The sequence below is a fragment of the Myotis myotis genome, unplaced genomic scaffold (assembly GCF_014108235.1).
Source record: "Myotis myotis isolate mMyoMyo1 unplaced genomic scaffold, mMyoMyo1.p scaffold_m19_p_20, whole genome shotgun sequence".
NCBI classification, from domain to species: Eukaryota; Metazoa; Chordata; class Mammalia; order Chiroptera; family Vespertilionidae; genus Myotis; species Myotis myotis.
Window position 1 is genome coordinate 15,282,863 of NW_023416325.1, and position 23,442 is coordinate 15,306,304.

The 23,442-nt window shown below is 41.0% G+C and overlaps 1 protein-coding gene across 23 annotated transcripts in view; it reads right to left on the minus strand.

The window, feature by feature from the left end:
- ANAPC7 (anaphase promoting complex subunit 7) overlaps nucleotides 1-23,442 on the minus strand; it is a 71,882-nt gene that overhangs the window by 47,375 nt on the left and 1,065 nt on the right. For 15 of the 23 annotated variants that reach the window (XR_004974784.1, XR_004974783.1, XR_004974782.1 and 12 more), the window contains exons 2-10: nucleotides 21,179-21,365; nucleotides 19,451-19,570; nucleotides 16,072-16,183; nucleotides 15,614-15,767; nucleotides 14,538-14,680; nucleotides 12,734-12,851; nucleotides 11,882-12,078; nucleotides 8,538-8,762; nucleotides 6,819-6,969 (exon numbers count right to left, since the gene is read on the minus strand). Coding sequence is in view for 3 of the 23 variants with exons in the window: in XM_036353460.1 (XP_036209353.1) it covers nucleotides 4,937-5,126; nucleotides 6,819-6,969; nucleotides 8,538-8,762; nucleotides 11,882-12,078; nucleotides 12,734-12,851; nucleotides 14,538-14,680; nucleotides 15,614-15,767; nucleotides 16,072-16,183; nucleotides 19,451-19,570; nucleotides 21,179-21,365 (1,597 nt within the window). In the remaining 20 variants the exon portion in view is untranslated. The other 8 variants (XR_004974789.1, XR_004974785.1, XR_004974790.1 and 5 more) reach the window with 8 other exon arrangements.

The window sequence follows — 23,442 nt, forward strand, 5'->3', positions numbered from 1 at the left end:
AGAGATTGGGAAGTAGATATATTTTAAATGTTATACCTCTCTCTGAATTTTTTAAACCATGTGTTCATTTTGCTAAGTGAAAAAAGAGGGACAAAATGGCATCACTCATGCTAAAAGCCTATGACACTAAACCTAGATTTAATACCTGATCTGCTTTTAACCTCTCCTAGAATCAAAATCTTTTTTTAAAATATATTTTTATTTCAGAGGGAGAGAAACATCGAGAATCATTGATCAGCTGCCTCCTGCACTTCCCCCTCCTCCCACTGGGGGGCATGTGCCTCAACCGGAAATTGAACTGTTACCTCCTGGTTCTTAAGTCCACACTCAATCACTTTACCACACCGGCCTGGGCCCAGAATCATAAACTTAACCAGTCTGGAATTTTCTGGTTAAGCACCAGCAATCTGCATGATAAAACTCTCACCTTCTCTTCCCCCATAGAAAGATGTCCCAGCCTGCAAAATAATCCTTCCTTTTCTTTTGTCAGTAGCCCCTTTACTCCTTCTGCCTATAAAAACCTTCTATTTTGCCGAAACCAGTTTGGCTCAGTGGATAGAGTGTCGGCCTGCGGACTGAAGGGTCCCGGGTTCGATTCCGGTCAGGGGCATGTGCCTGGGTTGCGGGCATATCCCCAGTGGGGGATGTGCAGGAGGCAGCTGATCGATGTTTCTCTCTCATTGATGTTTCTAACTATCTCTCTCCCTTCCTCTCTGTCAAAAATCAATAAAATATATTAAAAAAAAAAAAAAAAAACTTCTATTTTGCACAGCCCTTCCGAGTGCCCTTCTGGATGAGATGCTGCCCGATTCATGAATTGCTTTAATAAAGCCTATTAGATCTTTAAATTCACTCAGTTGAATTTTGTTTTTCAACAATTTATATAATATATATAACAAATACTTGTGTTAACTGGGTTATTTGGATGGCAGAATTACAGGCCATTTCTTTACTGTCTTAAGGTTTTTAAAATATATATAACAAAATTTACCATCTTAACCATTTTTAAGTGCAACTCAGTGGAATTACATATTCACATTGTTGTGTCAACACCATCACCCATCTCCAGAACTTTTCAACATTCCAAATGGAAACTGCCCCATAAACACTAACTCCCCATTTATTTCCCCTCCCTCCAGCCCCTTCTGCATGTCTATCAATTTGATTCCTCCAGGAATCTCATATACAAGTGGAATCATACAATATTTGTCCTTCTGTAACAGGCTTATTTCACTTAGCATGATGTTCTTTTAATTTTCATCCCTGCTGTATGTAGCATGACAGGATTTCCTTCCTTTTGAAGACTAAATCACATTCCATTGTATGGATGTTGCAGCTTGTTTACCCATTCATCCATCCATCCAACAATGGACCCTTGGGTTGCTCCCATCTTTGGCTATTACGAATGCTGCAGCCATGAACATGGGTGTGCAGATACCTGTTCAAGACCCTGCTTCAATTCCTTTGGGTATTGCTAGATCATATGGCAATTGTTCAAAATTTTTAAGAACTGCCAGACTGTTTCCCACAGCGGCTGTATCATTCACAGTACCACCAGCAACGCACGAGGGTGCTCTATTTTAAAACTGTTTTTTTAATGGCTGCTAAGGAGGCTGACTGAGGGCTTTAGGCTTATTCCCAGTGTTGATGCCACTGTGTGATTTCTGAAATACAGGACATGTTCTGTGCGGCAACAAGTGAAATCTTCCACCGCAATCTGGGAAAACACCACACACGTTGGTCCCAACTAGTGGCAGCCCAGGTGCAGCAGGGCCAGGTCAGAAGACAGAAGCCTACCCTTCGTGCCCCTCCTGCTGCCCTATGTAGGGAGGCTCCTGAAGAAAGTGGAAAACCTTACTAGGGCACTTACCTCTACAGGCCCTCCCAATGCCAGGTATTCCTGGCGGGCCTGATGTGACCCCTGCCCCCAAAGGCCAAGGTGAAGATTTGTTGAGTCAGGTTTCACTGCCTGTTAGCAGAGAATTCGGTCCTGGGCAGCAGGCAGTTTTGCAGCTTTGGAGCTGGCCGAGCTGGCCTGGGCATGGGCCCGAGACTGGTCATGGGAGTTGTTCCCACCCACAGGGAGCTGCAGTGAGGCCTCCAGGAGCCCTTTGAAGTCAGGCTCGCAGCTTCTGGGACCCTCCAACCCACTCTTAGGTTTCTTAATATTTGGACCAGGAAATACCTGTATTAGAAAAGGAAGTCAGGGTAGGAGTGTTAAAAGATGCAGACTCCTGAGCCCAGGCCCTGGATTTGGATTAAGATTTGGTACTGGGCCTGGAAATATGCATCATTGAAAAGCATGATCAAGTTTAGAAAGTGGATTTGGAAAATAGTTCGCCTCATCCTCTGAGGAAGAATTCAAAGGCAGGGCTGTGGCCCCCAATCTAAGGCTGGCAAGGAAAGCTCCGACATTAGCCCTGTGGGGACGTCTGCTAGGTCTTTGGCACACTGAGTGGGTTCAGAATCAGAGTATGAAAGACCAAGCTGGAGGGCAGGGAGCACCATTCTTTAGGACCCTGCCTCTCTGCACAGCTGAAGGACCGCAGAGAGAAAAGGACAAGGCTTCAGCCCCGTCTCCAATTCCCCCAGGGAAGAATCCGAAATCTAGTATTTATCCTTATGGTGATGACATTCACAACAGGCATCATGCTGAACTCCATACTTTATTCAGTCCTCAGACCCCACGCAGATGTGGGAGCCCAGGCCATGGAAGCTAACTACCCAGCCTGACCCACATCGATGACAGTGGGAGAGCTGGGACTTTTAGAACCCCGTCAGTCTGATTCCACACCTGTGCTACAAACAATAGGGGGGAAGGGAGGAGAATGATAGGAATCAGTTAAAACATCCCCATATTGGCTGTGTGAAACTCTAAGGCACCAGAAGGCACCTGGGAGGCCACTCCTTATCAGGTTGCTTGGTCTCCTAGCAGGTGGTTCAGTGGAACAGCCAGAGCTGGGCAGCCTGATTCTGTCCCAGCTCCCTGCCTACATAAAGTTTTTCTGTTTGTGAGAATAAGTGATAGTGGTAGTAGTACCAGTTGAGATCTTCAGCACTCTCCAGGTCAAACTCTTTCCATTCTTTGATGTGGACTAAGAGTATTCCCAATTCTATGTCAGGTGCTCTAAAGATGTAGCTTCATTTGCCTCTTCCACCTGGAACCTGTCAGGGTAGAAACACTGGAGCTGCAGGTGGGAGGGACCTTAAGGATCTAACCCTGGATGATGCTGGGATGGAGGGGCTTGGAAGGCAGACTGATCCAGGACCTCCCAGCAGAGCAGAGAGGGCCAGCCCAGGAAAAGGGAGAACTCAAGGGTACTGATGGAAGGTATGCACAGGGCCTGGGCACTAAGGTACATCCTGAACCCGAGGGAATCTCAGGGGTCATGGTGATGAGACTGACAAGCAAAAATAAGATCAAGAGAATGGGGCTGGGTTCTCTCCCCCAGTCAGGGGAATGGCAAAGAGGTTCCACCTTTTCTCCCAATGCACTGATGATAATGGCTGCTCGAGGCAAGCTGAGGAAGGACATGAAGCTGCATCCCGGAGTGAGCACTAAGGCCAATGAGCAGCGTCTTCTCCAGGCCACACGATCACCTGCAATGGCCCCACTGCCTGCTGGGCTCTTTAGAAACTGCTCCATCAAATGATGCTGCCCAGGCACTGGTTCTCATACTGAAAGATACTTTAACAGTAACTTTTTGTCCACTTAAAATTACAGTTATCAGATGTTCTGAGCTCCTAAACTACTATACACTTTAGAACAGAACTTTCCTTTTACATCAAATTCATATTTTACACCACCTTTGACCAAGTTTGTTTTAATGAGAATTTGAGGTTAGCTGTGCCACCCCCAACCCCACTTCGTGGTTACCTATACTGTCAAAAAAGCATCACCTCTTAAATAAGGAGTATGAGGGAATGACCCCTCTGCTCACCCCACAGCAAATGCTGAAACCAGACACCAACCTCAGAGCTCCCGACAGCCAGACAGAAACAGTCTAAAATCTGGCCAAAGACTCTCCCCAGGGAAATTCACCAGTAAGAAAATGCAAATGGGTGAACCAGCTCAGTGTTACCTGAGGTTCCCAATCCTACTGGCTCCAACACTCTGGTAAGAAAGGGAGTCTATTTATGGCAAATAATTTTAGGACTGAAACAATGCATTGTGAGAGGGAAGGAGGAAGAGAGGAAGGGAGGAAGGGAAAGAGGGAGGGAGGGAGGAGGGAGGGGGAGAGAAAAAGAGAAGAATCTCTAATGGGCTTCCATTCTGATCAACCCAACACCATTACTGTATAGAAAAGTTTTATTAGTTAATTACCCCAGGTGTTCATGCTCTAGGTCACACCTCTTTCTCAGATCTGGCCCAGGTTCATAGGCATGTTACCAGATTAGCAAGTAGGAAAATTGTTCTGCAAAATAGCAACTGTCAGCTTAAGGCATTACTAACATTGCAGAAGGAAGCAAGGTTACTAGGATGATGATTTCTGGGACAGAAACCCTCTCTGAAAGGGCCAACCTGTGTAGCTGTCCTACTCAGTTGACACTCTTGCTCTGGGTGACAGGTCACTCTTTTCAAACCCACCCACATCATCATACACAAAACACTGTCTAGTCCTCGAGCCTTCAGATTGAGTAGTTATATAAAAAGTACTGTCCCAGAAGTCTCAGCATATCTGTGGGCCTCCCAGAAGGCTCACTCAGTCCTCCCTGGCTGGAGCAGGGAAGGATGGATTTATATGGAAGGTTGGTCAGGCTCAGTTTTAAAAAATGAAGTCACTACTAGAAATATGGAGCCAGGGGGGCAGAAACCCCTGCTGCAATCACATGCTGAATCATTGTCCTCCCAGAGAGCGGGCTCCTACGGTTCTTTCAGTCCACGGAAGTGCTCAGAGCAGGGCAGGCCAGTGTGGCCACGGAGCTGCTGCCTGCCTCACTGCATGCCGAACCACTGCTCCTGGTCAGCCCACTGGGCCGCCTCACTGTCGCTGCCCTCCAGGTCCCCTTCTTCCCCACTCCCTTCCATGTCGTCCACATCCTCCTCCTGAGTGGCATCCGTGGGACTCTCCTCCTTCTCCATCTTCTGCATCCCCTCTAGAGACTTCTGGTCATTGGGGTCCAAACTAGGGGACAACAAAACAAAGGAGAGGCCTGAATCTCTGCCTTGCTTCTTGCTGGCTGAGGTGTCATCTCCTGGCTCACCAGTGAAATGACCACCCAGTCACAGAGAAACTGCTAACGCCTGGCCTCTCCAAACAACTCCAGTTCCACAGGCAGGATCAAGGGAGTCCACCACTAGAAGTGAAAAAAGGCATCTTGTCCTAATTTTTAGAATCCTCAATTGGAGTTTTTCTTCATTGATGTCTTAAACCTTTTCACACATTACCCCTAGCACTATGCTAGAGGAAGCTATCAGATAACACAAATAAAAAAGTAGTAAACACCCATTAATAGAAAAATTCAAATGTACTTTAACTGTATTGGGTTTTTAAGCTACAAGGTTACAAAAAATACTTATTTTCCTGTGAATAAAATTGTTCCATGTTCTTATAATTAAACGTATCAGCACTGCAGGAGTTAACCAAAATCATGCTTACCATGGAACAGATTTGTCAACTCCTAGGTTAGACCCCAGGACCCAAAGCAACCCCTATCTGAGCATTCAAGTTTAATAGCTATGAGCCATTACACGTGCAAAAGCCCCCAAAGTTCAGAAGCTCAAGAACATTTATTTACTTGGCTCCTAAGCAATCTTTCCTCTTTTCTTTGTGACCATCACCCAAGCCAGCAGGTGTCCACCCTCTAACAAATCCCACCTCTAATAAAAGTCTGGCATTTTATTTTCTCACTTGCTTCCGGGCTTCCAAAAAGCAGACAAAACCCATGAGGGAATCCTGTTCCTACTAATATACCTGTAGATTGATTTGTATCATCTCCTCTTCTCTAAAACCTTCCATACAGCTCTCACCCACATCCAGGGCTTCCCCACCCTCTGTACTCCCACCTTGCCGTCTAGAGACTGCTATGAAAGCACTTAGCACGTGGTATCCATCAGTCTGCACGTCTGAGACTGAGAGCAACTGGAACTGCAGCATCCCCAGTGGTTACTGAGATGCCAGGCACAGGAGTGGTGCTCAACTGCTGAATAAGTAAATGAATGTGATCAGACTCAATTAAAGACAGGCCTTACCATGACCTTAAAGACACACAGACAACCCTCAAAGAAATCACTTCTGTACTAAGCAGTAAGAATACCTCTATTTATTTAGTATTTACTACGTACCAGGCACAGTGCTAAGAGCTTTACATGGAATAATAATTTAATCCTCATTTAATCATTTAATACCTAGTACGGTAGATAGATATAGACAAGGAAATTTGTTAGTAACTTGCCCAAGATAACAGGTGGTGAAAGTTAAGTAACCAAACTTCAGAGCTTAAGTTCTTAACTACTACAGTAGGTAAAAACATGGGAAAGTACTCATAATACTTTGATTTGAAAAAGCAGAATATAAAATATATACTACATATAACCCTATAAAAATATGTATATGTGTGGTCAAGGCCAGGAAGATGATTTACACAAATGAAAACAGAAATTATAGTGGTGTGAGCTGATTATGAGTGAAACCATTGTTTAATGTTAATATACTTTAAAAAATTTTTTTGAAGTCATGAATTCACAAATTCCACCTCTATTATTACTGTTTGCAACCGTGGGCACAATGTGTGTGTGTGTTTCAGAATTTCTGTGACATAGTTCCCTGCCTTCTCTACCCCTCATCAAACTTCCCCCCAGGAGGCTAAGTGCCTACCTTAGTGCTATACTATACTGGTCCATTGCTTCCTGATACTCATTGACAGCTACAAGGAAATCTCCTAGGATCCGATGCAGGACACAGTCACTCTGATTAGCTAGTGCGTTCCTCAGCAAAGCAATCCCATCTTCGTATTTCTGCTCTCTGCCTGAAAAAAAAAAAAAAGACCCTCATTTTCCTACTTACCCAACATTTTGAAAATACATTCCCATCTCAAGTTGTTGTTCTTGTTGTTTATTAATCCTCACCCAAAGGTATTTTTCCATTGATTTTTTTTAAAAATATATTTTATTGACTTTTTAAAGGAAGGAAGGGAGAGAGATAGTTAGAAACATCGATGAGAGAAACATCGATCAGCTGCCTCCTGCACATCTCCCACTGGGGATGTGCCTGCAACCCAGGTACATGCCCCTGAACGGAATCGAACCCGGGACCCCTCAGTCCGCAGGCTGACGCTCTATACACTGAGCCAAACCGGTTTCGGCTCCATTGATTTTTAAAAAGAGTGGAAGGAAGAGAGAGAGAGAGAGAGAGAGAGACATTGATTGGTTGCCTCCTACACGCACCCCCAAGCAGGGCCGGGGAACCTGCAACCAAGGTACATGCCCTTGACCAGAATCGAAACTGGAACCCTTCAGTCAGAGGGCTGATGTTCTATCCACTGAGCCAAACCGGCTAGGGCCCCATCTTAAGTCTTATACACAAAAACCACAACACTGATCACCACCCAACAATCTACTTGTAGATGTCCTCAAGAAAAAAGTGGTGTGGCAGGAAATAAGAACAAGCTCATCTGAATTCCTATTCCATTAGGAAATCTGCAGTTTGGGTTCTGATTTTTTTTTAAAGGTACTATTAGCCCAAATCCAGGAGTTCATCATAAATCGGAACTAAAAAAAGAAAAAAGGCTAGCCCTGACAGGTGTGGCTCAGTTGGTTGGAGTGCTATCCCCTGCACCAAAAGGTGGCAGTTTGCCCAGGCAGTGTGGCTGTGGTTGAGCCAAGAGATCACCGTTCAATTCCTGGTGGCATATGCCCAGGTTGTGAGCTCAATCCCCAGTGTGGGGTGTGTAGAAGGCAGCCGATCAATGATTCTCTCTCATCACTGATGTTACTCTCTCTCTCTCTCTCTCCCTTCCTCTCGAAATCAATAAAAACATATTAAAAAAGAAAAAGAAAAAGGTAGCAGCTTGATTCCTGGTCAGGGCACATACCAGGTTTCAGGTTCAAGTCCTAGTAGGCCCATTCAGGAGGCAAATGATCTCTCAGTATCTCTTTTTTTCTCTCTCTCTCTCTCTCTCTCTCTCTCTCTCTCTCTCTCTCTCAAATCAATAAAAACAAGTCCTCGAGTGAGGATTAAAAAATAAATAAAATAAAAAATAAACAAGGCTAAAAGGGAAATCGTTAAGAGAATCCAGATGAGTCAAAACAGCTTGAGTCGGTGCAAACCAGTTATATTCAGCCCAACTAAAACTGGATCAAAGTGAGCTGAACAAGTAACAACCAAATATAGCTCTACAAGAGTCAGTCACTGCCGATTCAAGCAGATCCAAGCCAGCTACATTTGGTTGTGCTAAACCAATTCATCTGGGCTCAGATCTACTACAAAAGGAACACACTTATTTGATCACCTGTCACCAGCTGAACTGGGGAAATCAACTGAGATAAGATTTTATACAATGAATGATGAACAGGGAAGTAAAGAAAATACACTTACTAAGTAGTTCTGCTTTTTTCACCACAGCCTTAATGTAATCCGGCCTTTGGTTCAGGGCTTTATCTAATAAAGTTTTGGCTTTTTCCTGTGTCACTGGGTCTTCGAGACAAACAGTGGCTAAAAGGGTAAGAGTCTGTGCATTTGCTCCTAGAGTTTTGTAAACATTGTTAGCCATTACCATTGCTTCACGAATACTGTTTGAGGCTAAGTAACATTCGATGAGACCTGAAAAATATAAAACATAAAAAGCTCAACCACATTACCATTCTAAGCCATGCTTCCACTCTGACAGCCTTCCAAATAATAAACCTTCAAAGTTTCAGACCAGGGGCAGGCCAGGAGAAAACTTTTTTTAAACTATATTTTATTGTTTTTTTACAGACAGGAAGAGAGAGGGATAGAGAGTTAGAAACATCGATCAGCTGCCTCCTGCACACCTCCTACTGGGGATGTGCCTGCAACCAAGGTACATCCCCTTGACCGGAACAGAACCTGGGACCCTTCAGTCCACAGGCCGATGCTCTATCACTGAGCCAAACCGGTTAGGGCAAGGAGAAAACTTTGATGGTGAGATTAGACTGGACGTTATGTTGATGGAGTAAAGAGTGCTCGTCCCTGCCATAACCAGTTTGGCTCAGTGGATAGAGCGTCGGCCTGCAGACTGAAAGGTCCCAGGTTCGATTCCGGTCAAGGGCATGTACCTTGGTTGCAGGCACATCCCCAGAAGGGGTGTGCAGGAGGCAGCTGATCAATGTTTCTCTCTCATCGATGTTTCTAGCTCTCTATCTCTCTCCCTTCCTCCCTGTAAAAAACTAATAAAATATATTTTTTAAAAAAAGTACTCGTCCCCAGAGCACTTCACAAATATGGAAAAAGCCTGCACTTCGAAGGCACCTTCAGTTAGGAAGGTAACAAACACGGCTAAGTAAACTGAAGCATGTATGCAGCCCAGCTGAATGTTAGAGAAACAAATATGACACTAATCATTAGCTGAAACAGTCACAGATGTTTCTAACAAAACCAGGTTTCCCTGTCTCTTAACAAGCTATTAATTTCCACTGTGTTCAATCACCTTTAATGTCCTAGTTTTAAGCTCCTATAAAAAAAGTGAATGTCCAGTTCTACAAACTAAAGGCCCTTGGGAGCAACCCAAGGAGAAAAGAAGACTTTTTCATTTGAAACACAGTCCCCAAAAGCATTTGCTGAGGACTTCCCTAAACTAGATGGAAAGAGCTTCATCAGATGGACTGAATATACCAAGATTAGCAGCTTCTGCCTCTTTTCATACCCACAGCAAGATAGATGTCCTATGGGGACACTTCAAATACAGTCAACTCTTCAAGAAGTTGAGGAAAACAGAGGAAGTATTTTTTGGCACAAAGCACTCATCAAAACAGCTTAAACCCCAAACCCACACAATCCCCGGCTAATTCTCTCTGCATACTCCTCCACCCTAGCACATTCCACCACACACTATGGTACTTAACCAGAAATTACCTAACTCTTAAGGGCAACGTGTTAGAGTCAGAATACAGTAGTCTGCAACTACTTGAGAAGTTATACTTCCCTGCAAAAGCCCCATTGGAATGTCAGAAGTAAATGGAAAGAATGCCCCTACCAGTAAAAGAAGCTAGACTGGAGGCTGCAAGCACCAGAGGGTATGACCAGTCACCCTGATCCAATCTCCAAATGGTAACTTGAGTGAAGGCAGCCCTTGAAGCCTCACTGGCCAGCCAGCTGGGGAACAACCTCTGCCCCCAACAACTCTTCCCAGCCTGTGTCCAAGCTCTTCAACTGCATTCCTGGGTTCAGGTGAGTCAGGCACACAGCACAAAGGAATTAGCATGATAAAAGCTGCTGAGAGGTAGGGACATTATAGCTCAGGATTAAGAATTTAATTTGAAACCAAAAGCTTGGTCTGCTGAGGTTTCTTTAAGAACAAATCCACCATAGGTATAGCTCTGACTGACTAAGCAGATTTGTTTTTATTTATTTTACATTTTATTTGTTAATTTTATTGGGGTAGTAATCCACACAGGAAAATTTGTTTTTTTACCCCCACTTCCAAATTTTATTTTTCAAATTTGAACTCATCTTCCTGTTAACAGCAAATGACTCCTTATACTCTTGGGTTTATTTTTAAATTCTTTTATATAAAAATATGCTTTGGAGGAACTGCATTTTGTAAGAGCTATTTCAAAAAGTCTGTGACTGAGTCACCAAATATTGCAGAAGCTGGCACAACTCCTTTGAACTCCTAGGGTCAGTTCACATGAACTTAAAATAGTACATAACAAAACAAAGTTTGACCCTGATCAAGCCCACTCTGGAGTCACAATGAACCTACCAATTCCCACAACACCACCATCATATGAATATGGATTACCCTATGGGTCAGTGGTCGGCAAACTGCGGCTCGCGAGCCACATGCGGCTCTTTGGCCCCTTGAGTGTGGCTCTTCCCAAGCCTAGGAGTACCCTAATTAAGTTAGTAACAATGTACCTACCTATATAGTTTAAGTTTAAAAAATCTGGCTCTCAAAAGAAATTTCAATCGTTGTACTGTTGATATTTGGCTCTGTTGACTAATGAGTTTGCCGACCACTGCTATGGGTAATATTCCTGGCCCAATGTAAGGCAACTGTGAAAAAGACTGAAGACCTATAATAACCAAGTGATTCAGCACACTGCTGGCACAGAGAGATTTACACTAACGAGTTGTCCATGTTTGAGAACCCAAAAAAAGGACCAAAAAATTAACCTCAACTACTTACTCCATCACCAAAAAACAAAACAAAACAAAGAGAAATGGATTCTGAAAGTATGAAGTGAAAAGTCCAGCAAAAGCCCTTAAATTTAAAGTGCCTAATGCAGTGATTCCCAAACTTGTCTGCACATTAGCAATATTTGGAATCTTCAAAAAAAACACTGATACCTATCTCCCACCACCAAATATTCTAATTTACATGATATTAGAGCAGTGGTTCTCAACCTTCTGGCCCTTTAAATACAGTTCCTCATGTTGTGACCCAACCATAAAATTATTTTCATTGCTACTTCATAACTGTAATGTTGCTACTGTTATGAATCGTCATGTAAATATCTGATATGCAGGATGGTGTTAGGCGACCCCTGTGAAAGGGTTGTTCGACCGCCAAAGGGGTCGTGACCCACAGGCTGAGAACCGCTGTATTAGAGTAACCTGGCATCAGGACTTTTAAAAGTTCCCCCAGTGGATTCCAAAGTACAACCAAGTTTGGGAACTGCCAGCCTAACAAAGTCTTCCATCTGAGTGCTGTTGCTACACCTACAGATTCACACTGTCATCTATGATTTTTATCTTACCTTCATAACAGTCTAAGCGACAAGGTGCAAGCCGTATAGCCTCCCGAAAGTGGATTATTGCTTCTTGGACTCTGCCCATGTTCCTGAGTGCTGCTCCCTTAAGTAGCAAAGCTTGGACACTATTACTGTTCAGCTGAATGGCCTTTGCTCCTAAATAGAGGGCCCGAGAGTAGCGTTTGCTATAGAAGCTATGACACCTGGAGAAAAAACAAACAAAAGTTACCTTAGAGAACATTACAGGCATACCACATTTTATTGCTCTTTGTTGTTCTTCACAAGTGTTGTGTTTTTTTGCAAAATGAAGGCAAGATCTTCCACAAATAAAAATACTATAAAACTCGCTTTATTGAGTTAGTTGGCGTGGAACCTGCAGTATCTCCAAGGTATGCCTATGTAAAGAAACTTCATAGAAGGCCCTCTCCATGATTCTTATTACAAACCTCACTTAATCTATCAGTGAAAGAACGAAACAAAAATATCTACTAAACATTTATTTTTAAAGGAGAAATCTTGATATGGAAGGAGAACCTGATGATCTGGATATGTTATCAGATCAGAGACATTCAGAGAATTTATAAAGCCAGGTCAATAACAAAACAGCAGCTCCTGTGCTGAGCATGATGCATTCACTATCTCAGTTAATACCTACCCCATGAAACAGCGGTATTGTCCTTGTTTCCCGAAGAACAGAGATTTAAGCGCCGCTGGTTTTTCGAATCCAAGTCTTATTATCTCTTAAACCTGTGTTTTCAAGCTATAGCCTATTCAAGAACTACACGTTCCCAAAGACTCTGCTGGAAACTGGGGGGGGTGGGGGGGGGGGGTGGAGGAAGGGGGAGCGCATAAACATACCCAGAGACCACCCAGGGTTCTGCATGCTGATCAGAAATATTGAAAAGGCGGCAGCCAAGATTCTCCACATCCTCCAGCCGCCCTTCTCGTGCCAGGAGGTAGCCATATACATCCATTCCTAGAAAGGAAGAGGCTCTTTAAACTCCCTTATAAAAGGTAGCACCATCCTCAGAGCCCACACTGAGGCCCCAGCTCCTTAGGATTTGAGCCCTTTCCACCATCATGAGCTCCTTCCATCAGCATTCCCAGTTCCCAACAAAAGGATTTATAAAAACTAAAAACAACAGCCCAGCCGGGATAGCTCAGTGGTTGAGTGTCGACCTATGAATCAGGAGGTCACAGTTCAATTTCCGGTCAGGGCACATTCCCGGATTGTGGGCTCGATCCCCCATGTCGGGTGTGGAGGAGGCAACCTATCAATGATTCTCTCTCATCCCTGATCTTTCTATCTCTCTACCCCTCTCTTTTCCTGTCTGAAATCAATAAAAATATATTTTAAAAAAGAAAAAACACATACAAACTAAAGAAAAAGGAAAGGAGTAGGACCTACCTCCCAATTTAAAAGTCTGTTATTTTCAGGAACTGTTTGTCCCTATATCCTGTGGTGTGAACTACAGCCATCCTAACTCAACCAGAAAGGCCCAAAAAAGGTATCAAGTAAGTTCTCTCTTCCAAGAGGTCTAGGCACACACTTAATATGCCAGTTGGTCTTGAAAAAATGTTAGCCTATTCCAGAAAAAGCATTAGTTCTTTCTGGAGTCTAATTCATGTAAAATCATCCCTACACACACACACACACACACACTTCATTCTCTCATGTTCTATAAAAAGGGCTCTCCATTCTTGTCACTCGTCTCTTAACACTATTCCCCTCCATTTCTTACTATCCCTTCAGATTCCCAGGAAAATGTGTCTCAAGCCAAGATTACTGCAACATTCCCTGCTGGCCCCGACTCTGGTCTGAGCTTCCAACTCCAGGCTGCTGACTACTACCAGATTAGTATTTCTAAAACACCATTTTCATTATGGTCATGGGTAGCTTGGAGAAGAGAAATAAGCACTGGGCAAGAGGGAGACCTTAACAAATTCATCTTTCCTCTCACTGCTCTGTCATTCTTGTGGCTTACATGTCTACAAGACTGTTTATTGTAACAAGGTCATTCTGATGGCCTTTTTGGGGTCTTTACAAGCAGACCTCAGCCCTTCTATTTGACTTTATTTCCTACTGCTATTCCTGAGCACACACCCTTCACTTACTGACAGTCACCTCACAGTCATCCTTTAGAAGTGCCTGTAGCTTACTCCTTCAACTGCATCTCCTTTCAGATCAATAATTTTTGTTGTTGTTCACTCCTAATTACTTCCTTCATTTACCTCATCCTTTTCTTAACATCTGTTCATTTATTCTCTTTTAACTATACTAAGGACAGAGTAAAATAAATCTCCTAAAAAGACATTACGGTTCTGGGGATGCCATCCAAACTCTCAGTCAGGCACATCATAAATCTATAAATCTTAAGGAGAGCCTATGATCATAAGGAGAGGCTCTAACTCCTTGCAAACGAAAAAAAAAAACTAAATAATGATCTGTGGTGAGATGACATTTGAATGAAGCAAAAACAACTGCTCACATGAAATTACCCAAGTGTTGGAGACACGTCAGGACCAAAAGGTAAATAGCAACTGTAACAAATTTTACAAACTATGTCCATGATAACTGGAATCAGAAGATCATGCTACATTTTCAATCTTTCCTGATCTGCCCCTCTATTGTCACTTCTGCCCTGCCCCAAGAATTACTTACCTTTTATTAGATAAGGATCCAACATCTGTGCTTGTTCAAATTTGAGGACAGAGTTTTTATTGTCTCCAGCTCTGAAGTACAGATCTGCTAAGCTTCCCAGTAGATCCACGTTATCTCGTAATAATGACTTTTTCTCTAGTGAACTTTAAGATATTAAACAGTGAACCTTAAAACCTGCTATAAATCCTCTTGGTTGTTAAGTCTGGGTGACGGGCATATAGGTACTATTTTCTTTTGTGTATGTATGAAATTTTTCAAAATAAACTTTAAAAACAAACTGTCCACTAGATTTCCTTATTCTAAGCTTATGATTTAAAAAAAAAAGTTATACCTAAAAGTTAAAATATACAATTTAAAAATAATGAAATTGTATTATCTAGACATAAAAATTAAATGCAGCCCTGACCGGTTTGGCTCAGTGGATAGAGTGTCAGCCTGCGGACTGAAGGGTCCCAGGTTCGATTCCCGTCAAGGGCGTGTACCTTGGTTGCGGGCACATCCCCAGTAGGGAGTGTGCAGGAGGCAGCTAATCGATGCTTCTCTCTCATCGATGTTTCTAACTATCTCTCTCCCTTCCTCTCTGTAAAAACTCAATAAAATATATTTTTTAAAAAATATATTATTCACAAATGACAGCTACTTGATACTCAACCAAATGACAGCATTAACACAAATCCCAGTCTCTTGTCCTTGGACTTTACCTGGCTAGAAAGAAAATCCCAGTCCTAGGGACGCAATCCAGATCAGATGCTGCAGTAACTATGCTTCTGGGCATGCAAAAAGATGTCTTCCAGGTTCAATCAAGCATGATACACAAAGGCAGTTTGCTTTGCAAGGGTTACTACTTTTGCAAGTACAGAGCTAAACTCGGTCCAAGTTTACAATTAACAGGTGCTCAGCAGAGATTATTACATTTGGGACCATATGGTACATTAAGAGACTAACAAAGCCCAGGGACAACTGGCTGCAACACCAAGAGATAAGCACCTAATTTTTCTGTTTTGCTAATTTAGATATATCAGACCTCCTTACAAGGAAAGGGCTTCAAGAACACTTAGTAATTTTGTGGCTCTCACCAGATGGTATTGATTGCTCTTGAGTTGTCACCAGTATGCACAAAAGCATATGCTTTGATCCACACAGACAGCCAGTCCAAGTTAGGCACGGTCTGGATGACATTCATTGTCATTGATGCCACCTCTGCACCTTTTACAGATAGGGACAGCAAACCTAACCCAACAGAAAGCAGGAAAAAGAAAGTGAGGCATAGCATCTATCTTCTACAATGTAATAACCAACAGGTTACCCTTTCCATGGGCTAAAGGCAACTCTGTCCTATTCGAATCAAGATGCATATGACAGAACAAACATAATTTATTATTTCTTGATCAGTGAAATACATGACAACGGTAATCTATTAAATCACCATCTACAGATGAAACTTTTGGAAAAATAAAACTATTCTAGTATACCGCCAAGATTGAGAACTACTACATTAGAGAGTAAACACTCTATGGCAGAGAATGATCCGTACCTAGAATGGCATCAAGGGCTAATGGGCACTGCCTCAGCACTTCCTTATAGCTGGTGACTGAAGGGCGCTCCTGACCAGCCTTCTTATACAAATTTGCCAGCATCATGTTTATCTGTAATAAATAAAAACAGAAGACAATAAGATTAAGTGTATATTGCAAAGAAAATATTTCACCATCAATTTAGGTCCTGATTTTTATTACTAGCTACTACTTTATTTTTTACTAGAAAATCTATCCACAGCTCCATAGAAATAAACAAAGATCAACTCCATTCATCAAACCAAACTGAAAATTACCACCTTTGCTTTTCCTATGTCCTCCCATTTCTAAAAGGAAAATCCTTTCACTTACCCAACCAAAAGGTCCAATAGTATTTGGACCAAAGATGCTGCCTCTGGAAATGGGAGTAACATTCATTTGAGAAATGTTACAGAATTCTAATTACCTTGATGCTTTCTTGGTCTTAAGACAGAAGATGAACTATTCTAGAAGTGCTCAAGTTTACATTTTTTAAATGCAATTAACATCAAGCCACAGAAGTGAGGAATTCTTAACATAGCTACTTAAGATGAATTTTCCCCAAAAAGGAAATGACAGACCCAAAAGCACAATGCTTGTCTTCTCTCTGACAATTAGTCTAGCAGCTAGCTAGACTCTAGCCTTTCTCATGCTTAAAGCTTTGACCAATAGGTACTGTCTGACTCATCAAAGTTATGTTACAAAAATCAAACTCTGACCTTTAAAAAAACAATGATCCAGAGATTAGTTATACTATTTAAATAACACAATTCAAATATGTAACTCTGCAAAACTTTATATTCCAATTTAAAATTAATAGATCATAACACAACACAGAGTTTGCCAGATCATTAACCTAAGGAAGCAGTCAACATGAGGGTACAAGAGTAAAAAAGCCAATCCCAATCTCTTCAATCTGTAGCTTCGTACTCCAGATATTTACTCAAAAGAATGGGTCTGAAGATGAAAAACATCTGTTCCAATTATGTACTTACAGTATATAAAACAATCTAGTATGGCATAAATCCATACTGATTCAAACAATGAAATAATAAAATACTAGAAATAAAACTATTTTTTATTTGGCCTCAGATTTTTCCATTTTAGGCTATATTGAAATGCAAAAGAAGGTACTTAAAGGAAAACTCCAGTATTAGTGTCTATACTTAAAAAGAGGTTTAAATTTAAAAACCTTTCTTGACTGCTTATTATTAACAAATCATGACTGATGGGCCAACAAATATTAAAATTCCCTTTAAACTACCTGGCACTTCAAAAGAATAAGTTTTGAGTACTACCTAGTGAGAAAATCAACTATTTTTAAAGCAGATACTTACTTGGTAACATCACAAAGTCACATTCTACCAGTTATAAACACAGCAGTAATCGTTTTCTAAAAACTGAGAAATTACATGTTATATGTTTGCTCTTAAAAGTCAAAGATTTACCAAGATATAATAATCTCACACTGGAATTTTCCTTTAAAATGTGAAGGAATGTGTGGCGGTGTTTACCATACATTAACAGACGTTCATTTAGACGTATTTTGACTCACTTCCTTGTCCTGTACACAGACTGAGAAGCCAGTTAACTCCCTAACGGACAAGAAAGAAAAACTGTAAATATTATAGGTTTATGTTTGAGGCACACATCTTTGTTTGCTCCTGGCTATAACAGCTCTACAGAATGAAGAATATGTACTCCTAATAAATGCAGATTCCTCTAGTCCCTCTTAAAATGATAGCAGTAAACACCAAAGCGCTGGATACTACAAAACTGAGCTTCTTTGTCATTACTCATTGTCCCCAAACTCCTTGAAGTCATTAAGGAGGAAATAATGGTGCATTTCCAGTAAGATAATGAACAGGTATAATTCAAAGTTTATAACGAAAACAGCATCTTTCAAAAGATATTCTTCATATATGAAAAAATTATTCTTCAGGTAAGTCTTTCATAGGGTACCAGAACACAAGTTAATATATAAGCATTCAAGCTTATTTTAAGACAGAGTAGTCTGTAACATGCTTCCAAATGTTTTTAATAGCAGCCACCACCATAAAATATACTGGGGAAATAGCTTAATTATAAAAACTCAAAATCGTAAATACATTCTCATTATGAAGAGATGCTTAAACATATTCTCATCAAGTTTGATTGGTTACTTTTAAAACTTAGCAACATTTAGGTGAAAAAACACTAACTAAATACACTAGGTCCTTACTGATTAGATTCCTCTTCTTTTAAGGACAGTAGGATGAAAACAGGCATCTTACAGATAAAATCCTTCACTTAATAGTTACACAAGTTACACAAAAGTTTTTCATGAAGTGAGGGAGACAGGTGACATGAAAGAATATGGTAGAAATTAAATATTGACATGAATTCAATCTAAGAGCAAGGATTTGCATTATTTTTCTAAACTGGGCTTAAAAAAAAAACACACACCCAAAAACCCGTAATCAAAGATGTCCAATATAATACTCCGTACAGAACAGTACTTTAAAGAGTATCCTCACATACATAAACATAGTTTTTCCAAAAGTTAGCAGAAAAAGTATTATCCTCATTTTATAAATAAGGGGGAAAAATAAGGTTCAGATTGGAATTTGCCCAAATACACACTACAGCTTGTATGCCCAAAACTCAGACAAGACGCCAGATCTTCTGATTTCAGTTGAAAATGTTCTATTCACTACAATATGTTGTGAAATCAAATACAAATACATACCCCACACACAAATAAGTACAAAAGGGTCTTGTAGACTTGATTTTGAAAATGAAGGGATTAATAAAATCATTCACATTGCAAAAAAATAAGGTTCTAAAACAGTAGTGTTGCCACCTGGAAGTGTATTGCAATTCATTCTTTTCTATAGTAAGAAAAACAAAGAATAAGCACTTGTATTCTCCAGCTACCATTTTCATCAGCTGAATTTTCAGGGTCTCAGAAGAAAGGCACTCTTCTACCTCTCTGAACTCTTAACTCTCTAACAAGGGAACAAAGTGAAAACCAGAGAGAGGCAAGAGTGAAATGTTCAGATGGACTCCCTAATGCAGTGGTTCTCAACCTCGGCTGCACATTAGAATCACCTGGGAATCTTTTTAAAATCCTGATTTCTGGGCCTCATCCTCCGGAAATTGTTTCTTTGTTACTAATGTTGTGGCCCCACCCCATAACAAAGAAACAGAATTCCAGAGGATGAGGCCCAGAAATCAGGATTTTAAAAAGATTCCCAGGTGATTCTAAAGTGCAGCCAAGGTTGAGAATCACTGCTCTAATGTATAGTGAAAACATGAAGGAAGAGTGGTGGAAGGAATGGGGAGTTGAAAATGATGTAACAAATTGTTAATTCAACTTACTTTGGGGGTTCTTTGTCTTGAAGGGATCCCATCAAGTATAGCAATGGCATCTTTATCTTGTTTTAGCATTGTGTAACATTCAGCCATTTTGTATTTCACTTCAATTTCAGATGGAAGACACTAAGAGGAAATGAAAACATCTCTTCAAAATATTAAACATTATGGTACTTCTTCATAATCTTAAACATAGGGTTACCATAATATCTATCGCCCAGCAATTCTGCTCCTATATATACAGCCAAGAGAACTGAAAACATATATCCAAGTAAAAGCCTACACACAAATGTTCATAACAGCATATATATATATATATATATATATATATATATATATATATATATATATATAAAAGCCTAAGTGACCGTTATGACCAGATGACCAGTCAGTAGCTATGACACACACTGACCAACGCAGGAGCTGCCCCCTTGGTGGTCAGTGCGCTCCCACAGCCAACCTCCCGTGGCCAGCCAACCTCCCACAGTCCCTCCCCCTGGCCAGCCGGCCCTGATCAGCCCCGATCACTGGCCAGGCCAAGGGACCCTACTCATGCACGGATTCGTGCACCAGGCCTCTAGTTAATTATAAGCAAAAAATGGAAACAATCCAAATGTCCAATAGTTAAAATATGGTATAACCATAAAATGAAATATTATTTGGGAAAAAAAGGAATGAAGAACTGATTAATTCTATAACATGGATCAACCTTGAAAATGTGTTAATTGCTCTGGCTGGTGTAGCTCAGTGGTTGGAACACAGGTCCATGCACTGAAGGGTCTCGGGTTCAATTCCTGGTCAAGGGCACATACCTGGGTTGCAAGTTCGGTCCCTGGCCCCAGTCAGGTCCAGGGTGTGTGTGGGAGGCAACCAATCGATGTGTCTCTCTCACATAGATGTTTCTCTCTGTCTCTCACCCTCCCTTCCACTCTCTCTAAAATCAATGGAAAAAATATATCCTCAGGTGAGGATTAACAACAAACACACACACAAACAGGGAGTACTGAACACACTGCTTCAAAACTTTTCTTTACTAATATATACAGGCTTTCCAAATTAGCACATACATTTATCTCATTTTTCATTTAATAGTTCCATCATATTGCATCTTATAGCTAAACTATAATTTAACTAGTCCTAACTAATGAACACTTTTGCTTCCGTTTACCATTATAAACAATTCTGCAATAAGCAACCTTAATTATATATCTTATAAATCTTTTGTGAGTCTACTATATGGTTAATTTCTAGCAATGGGATGGCTCCACCAAATGGTAAAATTATAACCCCCCTTCATTTATTTAACTAATTCTTAAGCAACTATCAAAAATTGGCAGGAATTTTCAGATTTCCCATACATTTCCCCAGATATTCACAGTCGTAAAATTTGAGTTACATTTTAAAGTTATATTTTCATTAACATTATAAAAACACTAGATTTTAAGTTCTGTTTGTATGAAAGAGAGGAACAATGCATGACGTTGGTTAGAACCCAGAAAATTCATAGTTAATTCCATTTTTTGAATTCATCCAGAGTGATTTTTGCTTTTAGCCCTAACTGCTTGGTTGGATGCATTCTTTCATCTAAGTGGTTTTTCATCTTTGTTTCTCCAGTCAAGTCCCCTTTAAAATTACATTTTATTTTACATCTTCCACATCAGTCTTATAAATTCTTTCAGTCTCTCTCGCACCCAGCCCTCCCCCACCAAAATCACACTTTGTATTTCCAATTACCTGACTCTGTGGAGTGGATGTAGAATTGCCAGTTGAAGGTCTCACTTTTGAAGTTTTACTTAAGGCTTTCTTCTGCTGTAAAGCCATGGTATACTTGCTCACAGCATTCCGATATTCCTTATCATGAAAGAGAGAATCTGCATGATACACCAAAAGCTGGTACTTCTGAGATGGGGAGAATAACTCACTAGAAAACAAAGAAAGGATACCCCCTACATGGGTTGTTTTTGAAATGTTAGAAAATACATGCCTGCCCTTAGTGTCCCTTCTTAGTGTCCCAGCCTAGCACACAGCCTTATGTAATGAGTTTCCAAAAAAATAAATGTGCCTTTAAGTGCTAGTTCCTAAAATTAGAGGGATGAGGCGTACTCTACATTAATATGGTCAACACATCTAGAAAACTGCCTTAAATATTTCCTTTACTTACTATAAAAGCAATGATATCTTTAAATCTCTTTGTATAACTCTACAAAGGTGTACAAAGAGAAATGTAATATACCTTTTCCTCCTCTCCTTTAACCCAAGACTTAATTTAACAGTTTGATATCCATTCTCTCTTATATTAACATCAATTTTTAGGATAAGACAAAGAAGAACAATCACAATGATTTAAATAGTATTACCAAAGAAGGGTTGAAAACTTAGAAGAGAAAGTTCATCAGTTGAATCCTTTTTAGGAAAGTACTGAAAAGAGGTTTGTAGGGAACTGAAAACTCTTCAAATCCTTAAGAAAATAGAAATACTGAAATATGGAAATAGAAGAGGATAAGCTAATGAAATAGAGTGGGATAGAAAGAGGGTTAGTCTTATTTGATAAAGGTTTTTTATTTTATACACAAAAGTAAACTTTATAAGCACTTGGAGAATTTTTATCTTAAGTCTCAGGGACTTAAGGACAGTGTATTTAATGAGAAATAAGATTGGACAGAAAAGTTACTATACTCAGGAAGCATTTAGATACTTATGTATATTATATTTATATAACATACATGCCTACTTACGTTATCTCTGGAATGATATGTGAGAAACTTAATGTTGTTTGCCTCTGGAGAAGGGAAATGGTGGGGTGAGGTTCAAGACTCAGGGACAGGTACTTATCTGCAGACCCTTTCTGCTTTGTTCGAATTTTTTTTTTTTTACTGTATTGTATTGTCAATTCAGTAAGAAATTTGAAAATATAAATGACAAAGGTCAGAATCTAAATGCCTCTGGAAACTAGTTAACTGCCAGTTTAACCTAATATGAAGAAGTCTAGTCAGAGGATCAGACTGCTTCTAACTACCTTGTACCATCTTCAAGAACCAAGGACAATGACTACCTCCTGCACAAATTCCCAACGGTGGAAACTGTTCCTTGACAAATCACTCAGAACCAGTGAAAGGCTCCAGAATAAGCACAGAAGGCTGGCACACCAGGGCTCCTCCCTGTCAACACTAAGGGGGCAGTGGCAAAATGATGGGTTAGCACCCTGATGGGAATGAACTGGGAGAGCAGCTGCACTGGAAGCATCCAACGGCCTTTCTTCTCTGCCCTATACAGCATCACGAGCAGGCCAGATGCAAATGGGTCCACCCTGAGTAGAAAATCCTACATAATAAAAGAGTGATGATATGCAAACTGTCGCCTGGACCAGGAGTTCAACCAGAGTTCGACCAGGAGGCGGAGCTGCCCCACCAACTGCCCCGGCCCCTCCCCCTGGACAGCCGCCCACACACTGATGGGGCTGGAAAGGCCCCCCCCACGCACGAATTCGGGCACGGGGCCTCTTGTCTAATTATAATGCCATTTAGAGATAGCAGGCTGTCCTGGTCAGAATGGAGACCCTCAGAGTCAAAAGGACCAAAATCCAGACATTATGGCTCCTCCACTTCCTAGACGTGAGAACTTACAGGGTATTTCACCTCCTTAAGGTTGTATGCACTCCTTCAGCACGTGCAGTAAATGTCTGCGTGCTTTCTGTACGGAGGCACAGGGCCGACTTCCTTAGGAGTTAAGAGATGTGTTCTTTAACAGGGTGACGTGGAATACAGATCTTCAAAGTTCTCACCAGAAAAAACAAAAAACAAAACAAAACCCCACCTGTAACTACATGTAGTGATGGATGTTAACTAGACTTATTGTGGTGCTCCTACCACAACAGATACAGAATTATTACGCTGTGCACCTGAAATTAAAATATAAATGTTACATGTCAATTATATCTCCGTTTTTTAAAAGTAAAGTGATGGGCAGACTATAAAACAGGGCAAAGGGATAGACAGTAA